The sequence below is a fragment of the Coptis chinensis genome, chromosome 1 (assembly GCF_015680905.1).
Source record: "Coptis chinensis isolate HL-2020 chromosome 1, ASM1568090v1, whole genome shotgun sequence".
Classification (NCBI taxonomy): domain Eukaryota; kingdom Viridiplantae; phylum Streptophyta; class Magnoliopsida; order Ranunculales; family Ranunculaceae; genus Coptis; species Coptis chinensis.
In genome coordinates this window covers 50,756,758-50,777,205 of record NC_141456.1, presented here as the reverse complement: position 1 = coordinate 50,777,205, position 20,448 = coordinate 50,756,758, and the positions used below count along the sequence as shown (strand labels likewise).

Genomic DNA, 20,448 nt, shown 5'->3' with positions numbered 1-20,448 from the left:
TGGGCGAAGCGGTCTCAGGATGTCCTCTCGCTTTGAGGGCGAGCTTGAAACTCTTGGTGGTTCTGGCGGCGGGGATTATTTGCGTACTTTCGGCCGAGACATAAGTTTTTATGCGCAAATCGCCCGTCGGGAATATTAGTGTCTTGTTTAATATGACCCGGCTTCCACAAGGTCACGAAGATAGTGCTTAAGCCCCCAAAGACGCATTGGTTTCATGGCATTTTGCTTTGTGGAATCTTGCGATAGGGGCTTGTCAGGTCGATCTATTGGTTGCCTCACATCTGGTAAGAAGTATGAGACGCGCTGGATCTTGTCCAGTATGTAACTGGGGGAGCATGTCAAGACAGCGAACTCTCTGCTGTTGTCTGGTCGGATAGCTGCCTTTGGTGCAAGTGACCTGGATCGCTTTTTGGTACGCGGGGTATGATCAGAGATCGCTGCCAGCTCCTGGTCCTCGGCTAAACCACTGGACTTCAAACTTTCTTGCAACTTAATATACTTGTCGACCCGTGCATACAGTTCGGACAACATTTCTGGGCGCTCTTTCATCAACGATCTGGAGAGGTCGGTATTATGCACTCGACAGGCGTTAGAAAATGCCAGTGTGGCAAAAGACTCTTTCAGGCCATTTTCCAAACATAACAGCTCGGCCTTGAACCATCCTAAGAATTGGCGAATGGTTTCGTCTTCCCTGAATGATAGCTGGAACAGTGAGTCAAGATCCGCTTTCTTTCGTCTGTTGTGCACGTATTGACTGGCAAACAGATCAGTAAGCTGTTCAAAGGTTTTGATAGAATCAGGCTCAAGTGAGAAGAACCAATCAAGTGCGCCATCCTTGAGACTGGCTGGAAATAATCGACAGTGAAGGTGATCAAACTCGGGGGAACTGTAAAGCACCAGACTTTGGATGTAGAGAGTCACATGCTGACCGGGGCACGTGCTGCCATCATACATTGGGAAACGTGGCTGGATGAAATCTTGAGGAGAGGGTTTACTGAAGACCTCGGCACTGAACGGAGACGCGCGGTATGTCTTGAGCATTTTTTGAACAATCTGGGTCGCATCCTTTCTTACTGCACTCTGGCCGATCCTTTGCGATAATTCGTTAATCTGTTGATTAACTTCGTTGATGCCGTTCTCGGCGACGTTACCGACTGGTTGCTGTTGGTAAGCATCTACTTGTGCTCGTAAAGCGGCATTTTCTTGCGAGCAAGGAAATGCTCGTTGTTAAACCCGGTGATTGGCGAGGTTTTGAACCTGAGCCGAGGCTTGCCATGCTTCGTGGGCTTGAGAATTGTTGGTTTTTGAGTTGTGTGAAAGTGATTTCTCAAGTAATTGAAACCACAGACGACGCCAATGTAAAGGGGTGTTTAGGTTTTTCTTTAGGTGTGATGAAGAGAGGAAAATGGTTGAGGTTTTATGGAAAGACCGAGTTTGCTGAGGAGCGAGCTGCCTACGTATCCTCTCTTGGTTTTTCAGGGGAGAGAAGAATCAGGTCTCACGTAGTTCAAGCAGGTGGTATTTATAGGCCTAAGGGAGTGTTGATCTTAGAGACACGTGTATCTCTTGCACATGTGTAGGGTGGAGATTATGAATGTGTGTTGGGCTGGTTTTGTATGAGTCGTGGGCTGATTGGAGGTTGGTGCGGTAGTCCCTATTTCCCGGTGGTGGGAAGTACAAGTAAGATATTGGTAATGATTACACCTAGTGGTGACTTTATCTCAGGCGTTCTATCTCCAGCTGTTTGTTCGTCCTGAGACATCCTTGAACGAGCTTAGGTGTACCACCTACATGAAGGGAGCTGCTCACAGATCGGTCTTGGAGGTCGATGTCCTGAGTTTGCTTATGCTTCGCGCGTGCTCTATATTCCTTAATGAGGATATTGCTCCCCTACACTGATAAAAGTTTTTCTTATGTTTTTTTGTTTGTTTGTTTTTCAGAATGAGAAATGGTGGTAACTTGAAAATTACTGTATATTGTTCTCATCAATGTTCAGGATGTGAAAGTCTTGCCAGTGGTACAACTGGTCTTTGAGAAAGACAGGTTCATCATTTTGAATTTCATCATATTATGAGGATGTATGTTGCTCCTTTAGGTATATTGCTTGAATTTGATGTAAAAACATAAAGGTTGCTTCTTAAATGAAATTAGCTTGTGGGTGTTCAATTTGTTGGTGTTGGTGTTGATGTGTTTGAAGGGCTGATAAATTATTGTTGTGGGCTGTTTCCGCACTGTTAATATGGTGATTGCATTGTCTAGGTGTGCTTATTCCTAAGGGAGTGTTTGTTAGATGTAAGCAGATCTTTATATGCTCTTTGAATGTATAATTTTCTCTTACAAAAACGATTCTTGTACTTACCAATTCTCATTGCTTCCAATATTTGATGATATTGTTGATCAGGTGATGGTCATCTGATTGATTGAGAGCTAAAATGTGAAGGACACACACCAATTCACCTGTTTCACAAGCTCGGTGGCATTATTGGAGCTGATTTGGTACTATTAAATCTCCAAGTAGCTTAATGTTGAAATATTTTTGTGGGTACTGATTAGTCAATGTTGTGCTAAATCATTTTGTGTTTTCGTTCTACTTATAATTCTATTAAGTGGAGGAACATCTATTTGATGGATAGTTTGCATTTTGGTTCTTAGCAAGTTCATGAGTTATAATCTCAGCTATGGTATATACTGTTCAAAAAGTTCACTATTAACAAGTGTGAGTGATTTTTTTTTTGTCCTTTTGGTTTTTCTATCCAGTGAGTATTTTTCTGTCTAGTGAATATTATTGTACTAATGTGTACCTCACTTTTGTGTTGTGAAGCTTAGTGCGCATTAATCTGGGGACATGCTACCGTTTATGAAAGTAGACATTAACCTGAGTTTGTGATAACAGCTAGTATTTGATGGATTTAATGAAATGCACTCTTAGGCCTCTCTTTCTTTTCCTCTCATTTCTGATCCTTCAGGCACTTATAAAATTGGAGGATAATAGGCTCATTGAAACTGTTGGTATACCTGTCGAAGATAGTAAAGGTTCTTCCCGCCTCACTGCCTTTGTCTCATCTCAGGTATAATAATTTTTTTGGTGAAATTCAATTCAAAAATGTTGTACATGGCAGGCTTTATGGTTCACGTTTCTTTTCCTATAAATCGGTTTCCGTGAAAATGCTTGTCTGCCTTGTCTGCTGTTCACAGTAAAAATTCTCTTTCTTTCTTTTTGTTTTCTTCAAGGTTGGTTACCCAATGCGTTGCTCATTCTGTGTTACTGGCAAGGGAGGATACTTGAGGAATCTAAAGCGGCATGAAATTGTTGAGCAGGTCATCTTGTGGGTTCGCTTTGACGAATTTTCTTTTAGAAACTTTGTTTATGATCGATTACTTTATATTTGTTGCATATCTTGTTTTATTTATTCAGGTCTTAAGTGTAGAAGAGCTCTTTAAGCATAGGTTTCAAATGTTGTCTTTATGGGAATGGGCGAGCCAATGTTGAATCTAAAATCTGTTTTAGAAGCGCATAGATGCTTAAATAAGGTAAACTATCAACTCTGTCATACACTATCTTGAAGTATTTATGGTTCAGTCGATCGAGGATTTTAACCATGAAGTCAAAAGACCTTTTTAATGAACATTGACATCTGGAGAATTTTTTTTTCTATCAACAATTATGATGTATATATGATGCTCTAAATTGCATGCTTCAAATTAGTGAAGGGCTGTTGACTCTATTAGACTTGATTGTTCTTTAATTGTGTAGCCAGAGGCCTTGTGAGTTTACTTTTAATTTCATTATGATCCTCGAATTACCCCAAATATTAGGATTGTTAGCACAGATAATGTTTCTCCATTTATCACTATATTATATATTTTGAACAGTAAAACATTATCTTGGTATGTTTTTATACTTCCTATTTTTAGTCCTTCCTACTTTTTCTACATAAATTTTAATTCACAATGTTGATGGCTATTCTTGAGCCACCAATCAGGGTGATGGTGATGGCTATCAACGGGTTGAGCACAATGTTGGAAATGGAAAGGTTGGCCATCAGGGTGGGATGAGCCAGACTGCTATTTCTGCATGACACAGTCTTGTCTGACTCTTAGGATCCTGTTTCCTTATATCTTTCTTTTTTTCTTTAATAGAGCAAGTAGCAGGGTTCCCAAGGTCAGGGCTTGACCCTTGAGTGAGGTTATAGAACGTCAACTATGCATGGGAACTTATTCTTTTGGCTTGACCCTTGGTGATATTCAATGGTTAAGTCTTTCTTTTGGCTAGATATGACTTGTGAGAAGTTATGTTTGAAGGTAAAAAGTGGTATGTTCTAAATATACAATGAGTCGTTGATAGAGGAATCTATTTGCTTTTGTGTCCTTCTCTCCTGATTTGTTTATAAAGTGGCTTGAGAACTAGGGTGTGTTTGATTGCATGAGGGAATTTGCACCACTGAATCCCACATTTTAGGTCAATTCTTAAGAGATAGGAATCATATATAGGTAGGTATGGGAAACTTTTGACATCCTCGAGAACGTCTGCGGAGAAGTTGTATGGGAATTCTTACATTATGAGGGCATGAAAGACTTTTCTAAGGGAAATGATCCTTTGGTAATCTCCTATTTACTCGTTAGTTTTTCTTTTTCGATCGATAAAGGTCCTGTATGTGAATCACTATTGAATCAGGTTCATTTGTATATCTGATGAGATTTGCGTAAGTGAGCTAATTCATAATATATTTATGTGGACTTTCATAAATCTATTTTTGAGTCATGGGTACAGGACCCTTTATATGTAAGACCTATCACTCGTGCAAGTTCTTTCTTAGCTTGATAGATCATTTTGTTGTCGTTCGGTGTATTGTGTAGGGTATCGATTTTATGAAGGGAAAAACAAGAAGGCCAAAAGAATTGCTTCCCAATCTGATGAGTCATGCTCACCTCAAGCTCCTCATTAAGGTAAAAACTTAAACCCCACTCTCTATTTTCTTAATTTTCAACTAGCCAAGTTACTACAAGGTTTTCTTTTTATGCACCGATTTTATGTAATCATTGTTTATGTCGTCGAGATATGGGAGTAAACAACAAATGGTCTATCTTTGGGGGGGTCAAGTATTTAATTAATTGCATGAATTTAATTAGTATGTTTTCTGAGTTCATTATTTGTTTTGTGATTTTTTTGGAATTAGATGGGCTTTGTGGAGTAGCACTAAGATTTATATTGAGTGAAGTCATCGTCACTAATGCTTGTTATTGCATTTTGAAGATTCGGAATTGCTTGGATCGAAAATCGTATAGAAATTTGTAACCTTTAGTAAATCTAAATTTGTAACCCTCAAAACTCTTTTGAAGTTATATATATGGTTCGATGAATATAATATTTTTTTTCAGGCATTTGCTTTTGTTTATTTTACTTGTCAAATGGTATGAAAAAGCATTGGTAATTTTATTTGCTTCTATATGAAACCAGGAGGTGCAGATTTAGGGCAGGAAAAAAATTAAAATAATTTTTTTTACCATATCAACACATTAGTAACGGTTGTAAACTGTTGCAAAGCAAAAAATAAATATTAAAGCATCCATCAATAATCGTTACAAATCAAACTACGCAACGCTTTTTAACCGTTAGTAATTGTCACTTTGCAACGGTTAATAACCGTTGGAAAATTTGGTTTGCTACTCTTTTTAACCTTTGCAAACATTTCCAAAACTGTACCCACGCCCTATTTGCAACGCTTAAAAAGCGTTGCAAAAATTATTCGCAACGATTTTTTGCCGTTAGTAATAGCCTATTAAGGGATTTAAACTACACTTTTGGGTGCTTATCACACCACCCCCAAATAACATTTTGCTTGTCCTCAAGTAAAGATGTGAAATAAAAATAGATAATTGGCCAAAAATGTGGTCCTAACTAATCTCGTTTTGCAGAGTGCGATTGCATTGACCATATGCAACAAGACCTTAAACCACTAGGAATTCCCTAGTGGATAAGTTATGCCTCATGAGAGTTTTCCTGAGAAGGTACTCACAAACTTCATTTATGCTACAACGACTAAGAGATAAAAATTAAATTTCCTAATTTAATCTCAGATATCTATACATCTCTATAACAATATAATAAGAACAATGCAAACCTTTTTTTTCTCTCATGGGGACCCTTTAAGGTGCGATGGGTCTCGATATAACATAAGTTATTGAGGGTTGATCTAGTGGGCCTTTCTTTCCTAGAATAGAAAAAAAAACGATTAGGAAAAATCTCCCTATCTACAAACTTTCATGTTTCTTTCTCACTTTTGGTAAAATCCTTCATTGTCAACAGTGAGAGTTCATAGTGGAAAGCAAACATGAATTCGCCTCTAACAAATCCCCAAGAGTTTCCACCGCTCATTAACGATGGAGGGAGAAGACAAAGTTCCGCTGAAAATGAACCACCAGCTGTTCGAGCAGAGGCTTGTGAAGCCGCATTAAATCAGCACAAATCTTGGAGTTCCCTGTTCAACAAAGGCAAAGCTGTCGCCTTTAACATTTTGAAAAAACATAATCCAGAGTTTATCAATGGGGTCAACGTTATCCCAAAGGAAATCATTGAAAATGGAGTTAGTTTGTGGGAAGACTATCTAGTGGGTTTTTTTTTCTGGAACAATGTATGTCATTCCCGTATGTGAAACAGTATCTGACAAAGAAATGGAGAATCAAAGGGGACTTCAATATGATAGCAGACTCAGATCTGTTTTACTTTAAGTTCACAAATGCGGAAGACAAATTGTCTGTCATGGAGGCAAGGCCTGTGTACATGGATGGAAACTGTTTTATAGTTACGCCATGGACTCAGGATGTGGAGAGGAGGAAAACAATCAAAGGCATTCCGATATGGGTCAATCTCTTCGATGTTCCAAGAGAATTATGGTCGGAGGAGGGTTTAGGAGTGGTGGCTAGTAGCTTGGGAAAACCTCTGCTCATGGATGAGGCGACTGCTTCAAGACGAAGGATTGCGTTTGCCAGAGTATGTGTTGAAATAGAGATATCTTCAGAGTTACCAAAGGATTTTGAGATAGAAATGGAAAAAGGCAATGTCAGAATTGTAAGGGTGGAGTATTCATGGGTCCCAAAGAAATGTGACAGCTGCAAGGCTTTTGGACACCTCACGGACAAATGCTACAGAGTTCCAAGGAATACATAGACAACTACAACTACTGTGAATGATCAGAGAACTGTTTGGGTTCCGAGGAGAAGAGTATTGGCAATAGACAGTGTTACAGAAACAGAAATTGGTAATAGAGAAACCAGAGATGAGGAAATAGAGAATCTGGAGGGAGAAAATCATGAGAGGAGAAGTGAAATGGAAATCCCAGCTCAAATAAGCACAGGGCAAGAGGAGAATAGGGAAACTAGGGATAGTAGTCCTAGGACTGATATGGGAGAAAGGGATGGTACTCTAGTGGACAGTAATCAGCCATTTGAGGCAGAAGGGGAACGGGTTGAAGGGGATCAGGTGGAAGGGGTTGTAAATGTTGAAGTAGTGGAACTAGCACTAGTGTCTTATGTGGAAGTAGTGGGGTGTGCCCTTATGACAGCAGAACCAGTTTTGTTGTCCGAATTCGAGGAGGCGCAGTTTGGGTTTGATAGTTTACCGGAAGATATCAGGGAAGGGGGTTCAACTGAGGATGATGTTGTGTCTGTGGAGGAGACTCCATATTTCAGTGACAAAACAGAAGGGGTATTGGCTATTATGGATACCCCAAGACAACAAAAGGATATCCATATGGCTAAGGAATCAAAAAGCAGAGGAGACAAGGAGCTGCCAAGTAATGAAAAACAAAGTCACAAACAGAGCTCAGGTAGTAACAAAAAGAACAAACATAGGAAGAGGAGTAGGGGTAGGCCCAAGGGTTTCAAAAATAAGAAGTATTAATCAATGATAGTGCCAATAAGTGTGTGGAATGTGAGAGGTATAAATGACCTTCACAAAGCTGCGGAGATTAATAAGGTTCGAGTAGATAAGAAAATTAGTATTTTTGGGTTGTTAGAAACGAAGGTTAGTTAAAGAGCAGAAGAGTGAATCCATTAGAGATATTTGTTGTCCTCAATGAAATAGCGTTGATAACTATGCTCAAAGCCCTGCTGGCAGAATATGGGTATGTTGGGACCTGCGAGTGGTGTATGTTCAAAAACTGAAGGAGTCAGATCAGTTTATCCACTGTAAGGTGAAGTTTATGCCGAGTAATGAAGTTTTTTGTCTGACAATGGTGTATGCAAGTAACAGTGTCAAAGAGAGAATGGTTTTGTGGGCTAACCTTATCAAACTAAGCAGAACTGTTCAGGGCCCATGGTGCGTGGCAGGGGATTTTAATAATATCTTAGAATCAAATGAGATAGTAGGAGGTGACCCTATGCATCCTAGAGAAGTGTACGATTTTAGCCTTTGCTTGCAGAACTCAAGATTGACAGATATAAACTCCATTGGTTTCTTTTTCACTTGGTGGAATAAATCAGTGGGTATCGGAAGCATTATGTCAAGGATTGATAGATATTTAGTGAATAAAGCATGGTACACTGCTTATCCTTATTTTTTTGCTGAGTTTCTACCATACGGCATATCTAATCACTCTCCAATGCTCTTGAGTTGGAGTGACTATAAGAGGAAAGCTCCCCCGTTTAGGTTCTGTAATTACTGGGCTTTACCGGGCGAGTTTAAATGTATTTTGGAAGAAGTGTGGAAAACGCACATTTATAACAATCCCATGTATGTTTTGGTCGAGAAGTTAAAGATACTAAAACAGAAGGTCAAACCATGGGACAGAGCAAATTTCTCCCACCTTCATGAAAGAGTGGAAGCTGCTAAGCAAGAACTGCATGATGCGCAGATTTTACTACAGAGTAGCCTAGGGAATACAGTATTGGGGGATCGAGAAAGGTTCTGCATGGATAGATACAACACTTTAGCGAGAGCTGAAGCTATGGATATGGCACAGAAGAGCAAAGGCATGTGGACGAAGGATGGGGATAAGTGCACGAAATACTTTTTCAGTTGTATTAAGGAAAAGGTATCAAGAAGAGGTATATGGGCTCTGGCAAATGAAAATGGACTCACAGTCAAAGGGCAGAATGAAGTAGCGAAGACAATAGTAGAGTACTATACTCAACTTCTGGGTACAAATGCAATGCAGTGAGTAATGCAGAGTTCTTCCTAAACCTGAAGATAAGGAATGGCATCTCGGAACCTATGGCAAGAAATCTGGAGGTAGAGATCACTGATGAAGAGGTCAAAGTAGCACTTTTTGATATGGATTATAATAAAGTGCCTGGGTCTGATGGCTTCAATCCTTTTTTCTTTAAGGACAGCTGGGAAATAGTGGGGAAAGATTTCACTAGAGCAGTAAAGAATTTTTTCGGCAGTAACAAGCTTCCAAGGGCGGTAAATGCAACCTTTCTGTGTCTCATACCAAAAGTTGATAACCCAACTAAGGTGGAAGATTTTAGACCTATAGCGCTGTGTAACACTATTTGCAAGTGTGTTACAAAGGTCATCACCAATAGGCTCAAAATATGCATCAATGATCTAGTTCATCTAAATCAATCTGCATTCACACCAGATAGATACATTCAAGACAATATACTCTTATCACATGAGTTATTGAGAGGGTATGAACAAAAACATGGAACGCCTAGGTGTTCAGTGAAGCTAGACATCAGGAAGGCATATGATATGGTTAGCTGGGAGACTATCGAGTTCATGATGGAGAGATTTGGTTTTCCAGAGAAATTCAGGAAGTGGATAAAATTGTGTATAAGTTCTCCTACTTTCTCCGTATTAGTAAACGGGGATCCAGAGGTCTTTTTCCAGGGAAAAAGAAGATTGAGGCAAGAGGATCCAATGTCTCCGTACCTGTTTGTGCTTGTCATGGAAATATTTAAAAGTATTGTGAAAGAGAAGATAGAAGCAAAGCAGATCAAGTACCACTCCAAATGTAAAAAAATTAGGTTGTCCCATCTGGCGTTCGCAGATGATGTCTTGTTCTTTTGTCGAGGGGAAGCGGAGTCTATAAGAAGCCTAAAAGAATGTATAGAGGTGTTTGGACACAAGACTACACTGATGACAGGATCCATTAGTGTTTATGAGGCTCAAGAGCTGGCAACAATCTTGGAAGTTGAGTTGGTTAGACCCCCGGTCAGATATTTGGGATTGCCTCTCTTTGCAGGAAGACTTGGGATCAAAGAGTGTCAACCGCTGGTGGATAGGGTTACAGCCAAGCTTAAGGATTGGAAAGCTAGAATGTTGTCACACGCAGGAAGACTTCAACTTATTCTATCCGTTCTCACTGCTATGCCCATATATTGGTACAGAACCTTCATTATACCAAAGACAGTGATTGAGCAGATAGAAAAAGTGTGCGCCCGATTCTTATGGAGCGGAGTTGAGATTAAACGATGCCATCACCAAGCTAGTTTCTCTACCTTATGCAAGTCAAAGGAAGAAGGTGGTTTGGGTATCATGAATATGGGTTTGTGGAACAAAGGGGCATATTGCGGCCTAGTGTACAGGATAGCTGCTAGGGAAGAAAGTGTGTGGGTTAAGTGGGTTTGGAGGAATCTGATACAACAAAAGTTTTTTTGGACTATGAAGATTCCAAGTGATTGTGCTTGGGCATGAAGGAGTATTCTTAAGAGTAGAAAAGAAGTACAATAGTTTGTCCTCTACAGTATCGCAAATGGTGAGTCCACTCTTCTATGGCATGATATTTGGTGTCCACTTAGTCTATTGATACATAATGCTCAAGCAGCAGCAGAGTTGCACTTACCTTTGGATGTTGGTAAGCACTTTGATTGGGAATGGAAGCTGGAATAGTATAGTGGCCGATATACAAAGCAACAATATAAGGGAAGCAATATTGAGTATTTATATCAACTCTCATTTGTCGGAGGATAGAGTCATTTGGACGCCGCACCCTAGTGGGAGATTTACAGCCAGTAGTGCATATAGAGTTTTGGCTCCAGCAAGACCGACAGTTAGATGGCAGAGATTGGTCTGGGGCAAACTAGTGATCCCGAGACACTCATTTACTTGTTGGCAGCTGTTCTCGAACAGCTTACCCACGCAAGATCATCTAGTCCAAAAGAAAATTCTTAATCACTCTACTTGTTGTCTATGCGACCAAAGTCGGGAAAATTCAAATCACCTCTTTTTTGAATGTGGATTCTCGTGAGAAATTATTGAAGGAATCAAGACAGCTTTGGATATTAAGTCGGACACAAGATCGTCAAATAGGGAGTGGTCTTCGCTGCTGAAGCTCTGTAAAAGGAAAGAAAAGATCGGTGAGATATATAAAGCCTCCATTTGCACTGCAGTGGATGCGATATGGAAAGAGAGGAATGCTAGGAGGTTCAAGAACTCTTCAAAGCCTGTGCCAGTGGTCTTGGGAAGAATTATGAGGGACATGAGGACCTATATCCAAACTCAAGTCTATGTGATGCCAGACACAGCTGAGAGTCGAGTACTCTGTCAGAGAATAGGTATCCAAACTCAGTTTAAGACTCTAGAAAGGAAGTGGTGCAGATGGCATGCTCCGGCAGAACCAAGGATAAAATTAAATGCCGATGGGGCTTTGACACCACTAGGAACAGGGCATGGTGGTTTGATCAGAGATAGTAAAGGTGTAGTGATTGAAGCCTTCACAGGCTCTGGGGGGATGCAGTCGGTCATTTTTCAAGAACTTAAAGCTATCGAGATAGGAATGATCAAATGTCGTGCACTAGAGGTTCAGGAGGTGGAAATCAAATCAGACTATCTCTGGGCGATTCAAATTATCAAGAGAGTTGTTGATATACCTTGGTATTGTCTGAACATTGCCACTCATATCCAAGAACTAGTAACAAATTTTGTTTTTTGTACTTTCTCTCATGTTTACAGAGAGTGCAATAAACCTGCTGACTTGCTAGCAGGTTTAAGCATCTCTAATTGTATTAGTTGCATGCATCATTGGAATCCTCTAAGTAGAAAGCTCCATAAGCTAGTAGAGGATGATCCAATGGGAAAAATGTATGAGCGAGTTTAATTAATACAGGTGAGGGTCTGCCTAACCCTAGCTTATTTCTTAAAAAAAAAAGAACAATGCTTCTGAAACCTAAGCTACTAATACACATATAATAATCAAATCATCTAAAAATATATATGCATGCAATGAGCTATGCTATGAAATGCAATGGCAGGTCCGTTTCTGAAACTTTTGGAATAACGTCCTTAAGTAGGTCCTCACAATTTGTCTAGACAAAAATACTCTGATTTTTCCACTCAAGTTGGCTCACTCCACTGTGTAGTGGGCACACGTTTCCTCACAATCTCAATGACGTCCAAAGGAGCGAGGTCGATCAATCACATCTACCACTTACTATCACACCAAATTAATCCTAATTGAGCTAGAGGTTTTTATTAGGTGATACGGGGCTGAGGTAATGGTTTAATAAGAAATGGAATGGATATTCAAATAAACAAGTCTGAGATAATAGGGTCTTCAATTACATGTAACTAGAGAAAACCTTGTTCTTACTTTGCTTCTATATTTACTTAGTTTCTATCATTAGAATTTTTATTTTGGCTTTTTTACTCATTTTATTCTATTTTTGGAGTTTTTGTTTTTGTTTTTGTTTTATTTCTATTTTTGTTTTTCTTTTCTTTTCTTTTCTTTGGATGGAAACTTTTTTTCTTTTTCTTTTCTGAAGCAACTAACTAATTTTTGGTTTTCCATAGGTCTTTCTCTTTATTCTCTTTACTCATCTTATTCTCAGACTCATTCAAAGACGAGTATGCTTATTTTTATTTTTATTAGTTTAAAAGATAGGTAAAGGATTTGTGGTAACAAAAAGGCTAATGAAAGGCTCAGTGGGGCGACTAGCGGATAATTACTTATAGGTATAAATTTTTAGCTATATCGATCTAAAGAGAGCCTAAATTCTCGCTTAGGATATGGTATGGTAATCAAGCAATTGGATGTGTGATTTCTCTACTCTGATTATATGTCTCCTTTGTGTCATCACTCAGATACTCACTCATATGAGGCTTTTAGGCTAGAATCTCACAGGATATGTAAAATTAAGTAGTCTAACCTAGGTTTCAGAAAAATACTGCCAAGTACACTCATACATGCTCATGCAAGATGTTAATGAAAAGATGTAATGAATATTACCTACGTATTAACCTAAGTTTTTAAGAACTACGCTTAATTCTATTGCTACTTGAGATTTATAGACTAATATCATCATAGAAAAGAAAATAATATCATTATCCTAAGTGCATAGTATAAACTATTTTTATGTTTTTTATATTTTTTTATACAACAAATAATACATAATATACAACCTAATATGTGTTTAAACATTTACAACGTGTTTCAATACCACCCCCAAACAGAATCATGTTTTGTTCTCAAAGTATGGAATGAAAATAAATGATAGAGAGTACTATAAAAACGTGCATGTAAATGGGAGCACCTATAAAAGAAAGTTAAACAATACAAATATAAAGAATTAAAATATAGATGCAACTCCTATATGAGTTCCATCCATAATGGAGATAACTGTAAATAAAAAGTCGCTTGGGACATAAGCGGACTATAACAGAAAAATAATAAATATTACCATATATAGTTGTTTTTAATCATGCATTCTCCTCCGGTTGCTCCTCACTTGTGATATGAGGTTATTTTAAATCTTGCATATCTATGACTACTTTCCAAGACTTCATCTTGTTTTCATCTACTCTAGCCAACCTATTAAAAGCAATTTGGTTGGACGGGGTGCATGGGGCTACTAGGTGAGGTTGTAGGCGCCATCCAGGCCAAACCATAACACGTAAAGAACGGACTATAGCATTGGTCGTGCGTATTGTGTCAACCTTAACCCACTTAGTGAAATGTGTACATAATTCAAGGAAAATGAATCGCATTATGCGGCAAACCATAACAGGCATAAGAAGGTACTCATGCCTCATTGTATGGGCTCGTGCTAAACTAGACACTATGGTCTTGGGAATATCAAAATGCATACACCCCTCAGCTAAAGCAAGGAAGGCGTGACAAGTGGCGTTATTAACAGTTGAAAAACGTCATTCCCCTAATATATTTAGCATAATGAAAAACATAGTAGAGCCTATGTTAAGTGACAGGCTCTTAAGTGCTATGATATGTTGGCCTTGGTCTTCTAAACGGAAAACTCCCGCCCCATAAGTCTCTTGGAAGTATGCATAGTTATAGTAGGAAACATTATCCGACATATAATCCCATGTGTCTTGGCCAGGAGGCATAGAAAGTCCTAGAGCCAATGCTAACAAATACTTGTTTAAATCCATTATTTCAATGTTTATGGTGACATTTATCAAAAAAAAAAATGTTTATGGTGACAGAGAACACTTGTTTTCCATCTTTGTTATTAAAAAATTTACAATTATCATAGAAATAAACAGTAAGTTTATGTGAATAAGTATCATATGGATACACCAATAGAGGGTACCAACCTAATTGACTAATCATTTCATCAAAGAAAAAGCCATAAGTGTCACTATCAAGCAAGCCATAAATAAAAAGATTGTTCTGGTATAATTTTTGGAATAAACATAACAAACAAGTAATGAATTGAGATACTGGAAATTAGAAAAGTGGAACCTAGAAATCCGAGCCTGTTGTGTGGCGGTGAGGGCATGCGCGCTTGGAATAACCCTTTGGTGGGCGCGGTGTGCAAGTAAGAATGCTGATACAAGTTTATATGAGCGTGGTGCGCGCTAAGTTTAGTCTTGTGTGAGGCGCGTGCGCGCTCTAAGATGCAGCGATGTGTTTAGGGGTTTCTGTAATGAAACTACATGCTTAGAGATTGTTTTTATAGTGTTTGGTTGCTAAGTCTAAGGCTGAATTGTTGTTAAAATAAAAGATGTGAAAAAACATATTTTTAGAATAGTTTAATACACATGAATTCTATATCAGTGTTTTTTTTTTTTTTTGAATTTCTATATATGATTAACTTTCGAAATTCCCTGAAATTTTGACATTCCACGAAATTTAAGGTTCCTAATTACATTATGGATCCCAATTGATTTTAACAAGACTCATGGGTTGCATATAATGGGTTTCTCTATTAAATTAGCTTCTGAAATTTTGTGAAACTTTGAAATTGCTTGAAATATCAGGTACCTAATTACATTGTGGTCCCAATTAAATATCAGGTTCTTAGAGCATCTCTAGGTGGTGGTAGTATCTTCTTCAAATTTGAAGTTGAAATTTGAAGAATTTGGAAGCAAATTTTGACCAACTCTAGGTGGTCGCAAATTCCTTTAGCAAAAAGCAACCCATGCGACATTACCACTGTCGTGCGACAGTTAGAGTGTCGCATGTACAATTCCAAAACAACCCACGTGACATTAGGAGTGGTGCGCAACCATTCCAAAAGTTAAAAAAAAAAAAAAACATAAGATATTAGGATATTGGAGTGGCGATTGTACCCTCGGGTATGGTGTTGGTCAAAGTCAAAAAAAAAAATTTTGGTGACATTTGCAATGGCGCGCGACATTACCAATGTCACTCCGCATCCGTATCCAAATTGCCAAATTTGCAAACAAGAATGTGAACGGACAGGTGATGTGACCGAATATACTACCACATAGAGTTGAAATTCCGGGAAATTCCAAATTTTTTCTTCAAATTTGAAATTTTGACAGGTGATAGTGTGATACTACCACCTAGAGATGCTCTTATATTTTGGGGCAAAACTTATATAAATGTTATTAAGGCATGCAATTTCATACGTTCACATATATTAAAATATACTACCCCCAAATAATTGGAGAGGGGGTTCATGACATTGATCAATTATATTTTCTAAACATACTTAATATCAACAGAAAAACTATATGGTAAAGAATATGTGATTAATCATGCATTAAATTTAATGATGCGTTCATAGATAAATAATCACATTAACAAATAAATACTAACTACTTAACTAAAAATGAAATTAACCAATAATTAAACTAAAATTACTTAAACAAATATAGAATTTAAATAGTTATTACAAAACAAAAATAAATCAAGTTCCACACAACAAATCAAAAATAAAGCAGCTATCCCTGGGAAGAAAATGGATAGAACCATTAGCAGGACGACAACGATGATGCTCACATCTCGAGTCAGAAGAAGAAGGTGAACCTTCTGGCTGGGGCAAACGTCTCAAGACCTCAGCCTGAAAAGCTGCCTGCGCCTCTTCCATGTTCTCTATAGAATTAAGCATGTCGGCATGGTTATTGGCTATGGTTCGAATGTTATGCTCTAGGCTGCGCTAATCACGTTGAATGGAACCTTGACGCTTCTGTATCATTTCACAGAGTGTAGTTAGGTTTCGCTGATGATCATAAAGTGTATGCATCCCACTATGGAGTAGTGAAAAATGTGCAAAATCAGAAGAAGCACGGTCCGTAGCATTCTCAGAAAAACAAACAGGATATTCATCCTAATCCTCATCCTGATCTATCCCATCAGCTCTCTCTTCAAGTAGTGTCCAATTCCTTTAAACACACTCACTATACGCCTTTGCATTTGAGTGAATCTTAAGATGAGTCCTATGTGACTCAGGCACGTAACCCTAAAATAACATAATCTTAGTAATTAGAATAGGGAGGGGTGTAGTAGTAAGGCCTACAGCCATAAGCTCATCACACAGAAAATCAATGAGGCAAAAACCATACCTCCTATTCTGCAAAACCCAAAGAACGTGCAAGAAAGACAAGCTGATGTCACTCGGCTTCAAAGTGCTACAGACATTCTTGCCTAGCCACTGCGTCATAGCCAGCTAGTTAATCTTCAGGGACTGCTGCCTGGCACAATGAGAACAATCATTGTATCGAACCTCAAGTAGCATCTCTAGCATCAACTGATGCACTCCATCAAACTGAGATCGCTGTAAGGTCAGGGTGACCTGTTTCGATGGTATCCCAGTGATGGTAGTGAGCAAATCATGAGTCACATCCAGGTGAACACCGTCCAAATGCACAAACATCCTCCCTGAAGGAAGTATCCTCTTATTCCAATAAAACTTCAACACCAAATCCTCATGGTAGTACCCCTCAGTAGAGTACCACATTCTATCCCACCCCTAGCACGCATCTCCGTACCGTAGAATGGCTAGAATATCTCCACGTTAAATGCAAATTCCGATAAAATTTTTACTGGTCGGGCCATTTTATGGATGAAATTTGAATACGGGTAGGGGTTTAAGTAGTGGTTGATTAGGGGAAGGTGTTGTAAAAATTTGGAGAATGTCTGTTTCGATGGAGGCGTGGTGCGCGCTTGAATTTAGTGTCTGATAGGTGCGGTGCGTGATGGGATCGATTTAGGTCAGTTTTAATTTTGGTTGGGAAGATGAAGTGAATGGGGCGATGTTGGACTTTAAATGGGATGGTCGGTGGGGTGTAAATATCGTGGGTTGGGTGGAAAAATAAATTTTGACCCAAGCCCAAATCTTTTCTAAAATACCGACCCTGTCCTGCTTCCTCGTAAACTTAAAACAAAGATTCCTGATGCGTTTGTGATCCAATTTTAGCGAATGAGCTATGAAAATGATTAGCATGAAAAATGCTATCTAATGATCTAGGAAAAAATCAAATCTAACCGTGGATGACATATGAAATGTTGGAAGAACGCCTCGAAATATGTAAATGGCATAGGTGAGGTCAAAGGAAAATCTAGAAAACTAGATTATGTCACACGAATCTATACAACTTAAAGCAGCATAAACAAAGATAGGGAATTAAGAGAATAAGGTGGGGTGATTACTGACCAGCTCCCAAATGTGTGTTTTATTACCCGTATATTGCTGCATTACAGTCTCTCTTATGCTTAACGAAAAGACAACTCATAACTTTTACTGCATTTTTTAGGTTAAGGAGTATTTCAGACAACTTATCATAAAAGTTGCATCTTAACACCAAAAGAAGCCTTAATTACGCTTATTATGAAGACCAGTAGCTGCTATGGAAAAGTACTGAAAAAGTCAAAGTCAACGGTCAAAGTTAACTAGTAAAAGTCCTCAAATCAGAAGACCAAAAATGGAAGCCCTTATTTCAAATTATGAAGACTTTATCCCTAAACCTACATTGGTCAAGAAGGCACCAAAAAGCAAAAGCAAAAGTAAAGGAGTGAGGTGTCTAGTTTGTAATAGAGAAGGGAAAATCTATAGATGACAAAAGTAGGGGTATATAAACAAAAAGCAAGGGAGAGAGAACTCATCCATTGTCTTAGGATCCAAACTATTTTGTTTGTTTATTTTTCTTATCTTGTTTTTCAATTCATGTTTTTAATTTCTTGTTGTTCTATTTTCTTTTAATCAACTTGTTATTTCATTTTATTTATTTCAATCAATCTTGTTACTTGTTCTTTGTTTTCATCTGTAATCTTGTTTGTTGCTTTCATTTCAATGTTTTAATCAATCTTCCCTTCATGTTTTCAAGTTATTTCAATCAACAATCAAAGCTTTCAAGTTTATTAGCTTAAACCATTCTAATCCTATAAGAGTCTACCTTTCTTCTTCATATCTCCCTCACTCAAACTCTAAACAATTTAGGATGAACCTCAACTCTTAATCGAACTCTTTTGAAGTATACTCACTACAATATTAAAGCTTCAAATGGTGCCGCCATCATGGATTGAAAAAGTGAGAGTGATTGGTTGAGAATCTAAAAAGGGAGCATCATTCTCACCTCTCCATTTATTTTATTTTTGTAATTTTATTTTTATTGTTTCTCTGTACTGAGATACTTTTCTACAAATCAGGTTTCGGGACAACAAAGGTGGAGAGGAGCTGATCAAATAGGCGAAAGACGACCGCCATCTACCGACGCGGGCGGGCGATCACACGGGAGTTGCTAGGGTGACTGCCCAGCCACCTTAACAGAAGTGTGTGCAATGTTTTTGTAGTACAATTCATTTGCGACACACAGTTGTACTCTGAGCCCGGATTTTGCAATAGAGTAGGAGAAAACAGTGGAACTTGTTTGTAATAGTTAGTGATAATAAAAAAAAAAAAAAACTTTGTTTTTGATTTATTTCTTATGATGAACAGGAGTTAAACTTAGTTTAAGTTTAATACTTACCAAGGGATTAGAGTTTTAATTGCCTTGGATAGTTCAAGTGTGTGAGGCAAGTTGTGGATCATACCTCACACACTTTGGATCAACTTGGTAATCAACATTCTAAGTCCATTTGACTCTAGTTAATCTAGGTGATTAATCTAAAACTAGTTAATTAGATTAGTATAATTTTAGTTTAGTTTTAAGTTTGAGCCCTTGAAGGCAAAGTTGTATAAATTGTCAAAAACCCAACTTGTGGGCTTTTTAAGTGGGCCTTTATTTGTAACTTAAAACAGGGTAAAGCTCGAAAGGTTGGGCCTGATTCTCAGATCAATCACCAACCAATGTTGTCTTCTCCTCAAGTAGCGTGTAAGCACAACTTCAGAGGTAAATGCTAAACCTTGTCGAAGCCCAAGTAAGAGGATACTTGTGTGTTCAAGCATGCTTACGTGATTGTTTGAAATTTACTTTCGGCACTACAATTTACATTCGCGCATAAGGCTGAACCCGAGCCATAACAACCATTGGGAAGTCATTACCCAATGTAGGTAAAATTAGTCGTTGCTTGATTCTTGAAAGCCCTATGTTACAACACAAAATAGTAATGGCAAACTCTTCTTTAGACTACGGATTACAAACTGCTATCTTCCACTCTCCTCACAAGACTCTCTCTTTCTCACTCTTGGCCGCCTCCTCCTCTCTTCCTCTTCTTTTTTCTTCTTTTTCTTCACCCCTTTTCTTCTCTTCTCTTCTCTTTTATATCCCCTCTCCCTTTCATCTCAACCCTCCACCTGTCTTTTCATCTCCTGGTCCACTCCCCTCCATGTGTAGGGTTTCCGTACCGCGACCACGTTTCATCTCAACCCTCCACCTGTCTTTTCATCTCCTGGTCCACTCCCCTCCATGTGTAGGGTTTCCGTACCGCGACCACGTGCTGCCATCCCAATCTGGTGCAGCGCGGCCCTGTAGGTTACGCTAAGTCCGGCCCAAATCCCCATGCTATTTCAAGACGGTATCATGCCACTACAGATGCCCCCTCTCGAGTCCGCGATGATATCTTGATCGTGGAGTCGAGAGCTCGCCCCCTTCCTCCTTCCGACCGTGGTCTTCCCTCTTCCCCTCACAGCTGGGTTCATGAGTGTTCACGCGGTTTCACCTTCTGACCCTTCGTTTCGCGTGCATCCACGTGTCTTTCGTTGGCTGGTTCTTTTTGGTGTCCCCTCGATTTCAGCACCCCTGCAATTACCCCTTTGCCCTCACCCTCTTATAAAAAGCCCGCTCGATTTCTCTTCTCTCTCTCACTTAGCCCTTCTTTCGCCTTCCAGTTCCTCTTCCCCTCTTCTTCCACCTTTCTTCTG

At 38.8% G+C, this 20,448-nt stretch overlaps 2 protein-coding genes across 4 annotated transcripts; both read left to right on the top strand.

Annotated features, from left to right (window-relative positions):
- Nucleotides 1-2,291: 2,291 nt before the first annotated feature.
- Nucleotides 2,292-19,026, top strand: LOC147524448 (uncharacterized). 3 transcript variants are annotated; one of them, XR_015196963.1, is made up of 5 exons: nt 2,292-3,068; nt 3,232-3,318; nt 3,416-3,531; nt 4,858-4,947; nt 18,795-19,026. XR_015196963.1 is itself a non-coding variant. In XM_086563340.1 (4 exons), exons 1-3 carry the CDS (start codon nt 2,904-2,906, stop codon nt 3,488-3,490), a joined length of 327 nt encoding a protein of 108 aa, XP_086419466.1. In that variant the 5' UTR covers nt 2,292-2,903; the 3' UTR covers nt 3,491-3,531; nt 4,141-4,315. The 3 variants fall into 3 exon arrangements, 1 of the variants encoding a protein (XP_086419466.1); XR_015196962.1 differs by lacking the exon at nt 18,795-19,026 and adding an exon at nt 5,178-5,440; XM_086563340.1 differs by lacking the exons at nt 4,858-4,947; nt 18,795-19,026 and adding an exon at nt 4,141-4,315.
- On the top strand, nt 8,232-9,158 carry LOC147524449 (uncharacterized). The gene has a single exon (XM_086574857.1). It carries the CDS (start codon nt 8,232-8,234, stop codon nt 9,156-9,158), a length of 927 nt encoding a protein of 308 aa, XP_086430983.1.
- Nucleotides 19,027-20,448: the final 1,422 nt, after the last annotated feature.

Excerpts from the sequence above, each read along its gene's own strand:
- LOC147524448 (XM_086563340.1), top strand. The coding sequence starts at position 2,904 with ATGGATTTAATGAAATGCACTCTTAGGCCTCTCTTTCTTTTCCTCTCA. Across the intron at positions 3,069-3,231 it reads CTGCCTTTGTCTCATCTCAG|GTTGGTTACCCAATGCGTTG; the intron begins GTATAATAATTT and ends GTTTTCTTCAAG. Across the intron at positions 3,319-3,415 it reads GGCATGAAATTGTTGAGCAG|GTCTTAAGTGTAGAAGAGCT; the intron begins GTCATCTTGTGG and ends TTATTTATTCAG.
- LOC147524449 (XM_086574857.1), top strand. The coding sequence starts at position 8,232 with ATGGTGTATGCAAGTAACAGTGTCAAAGAGAGAATGGTTTTGTGGGCT.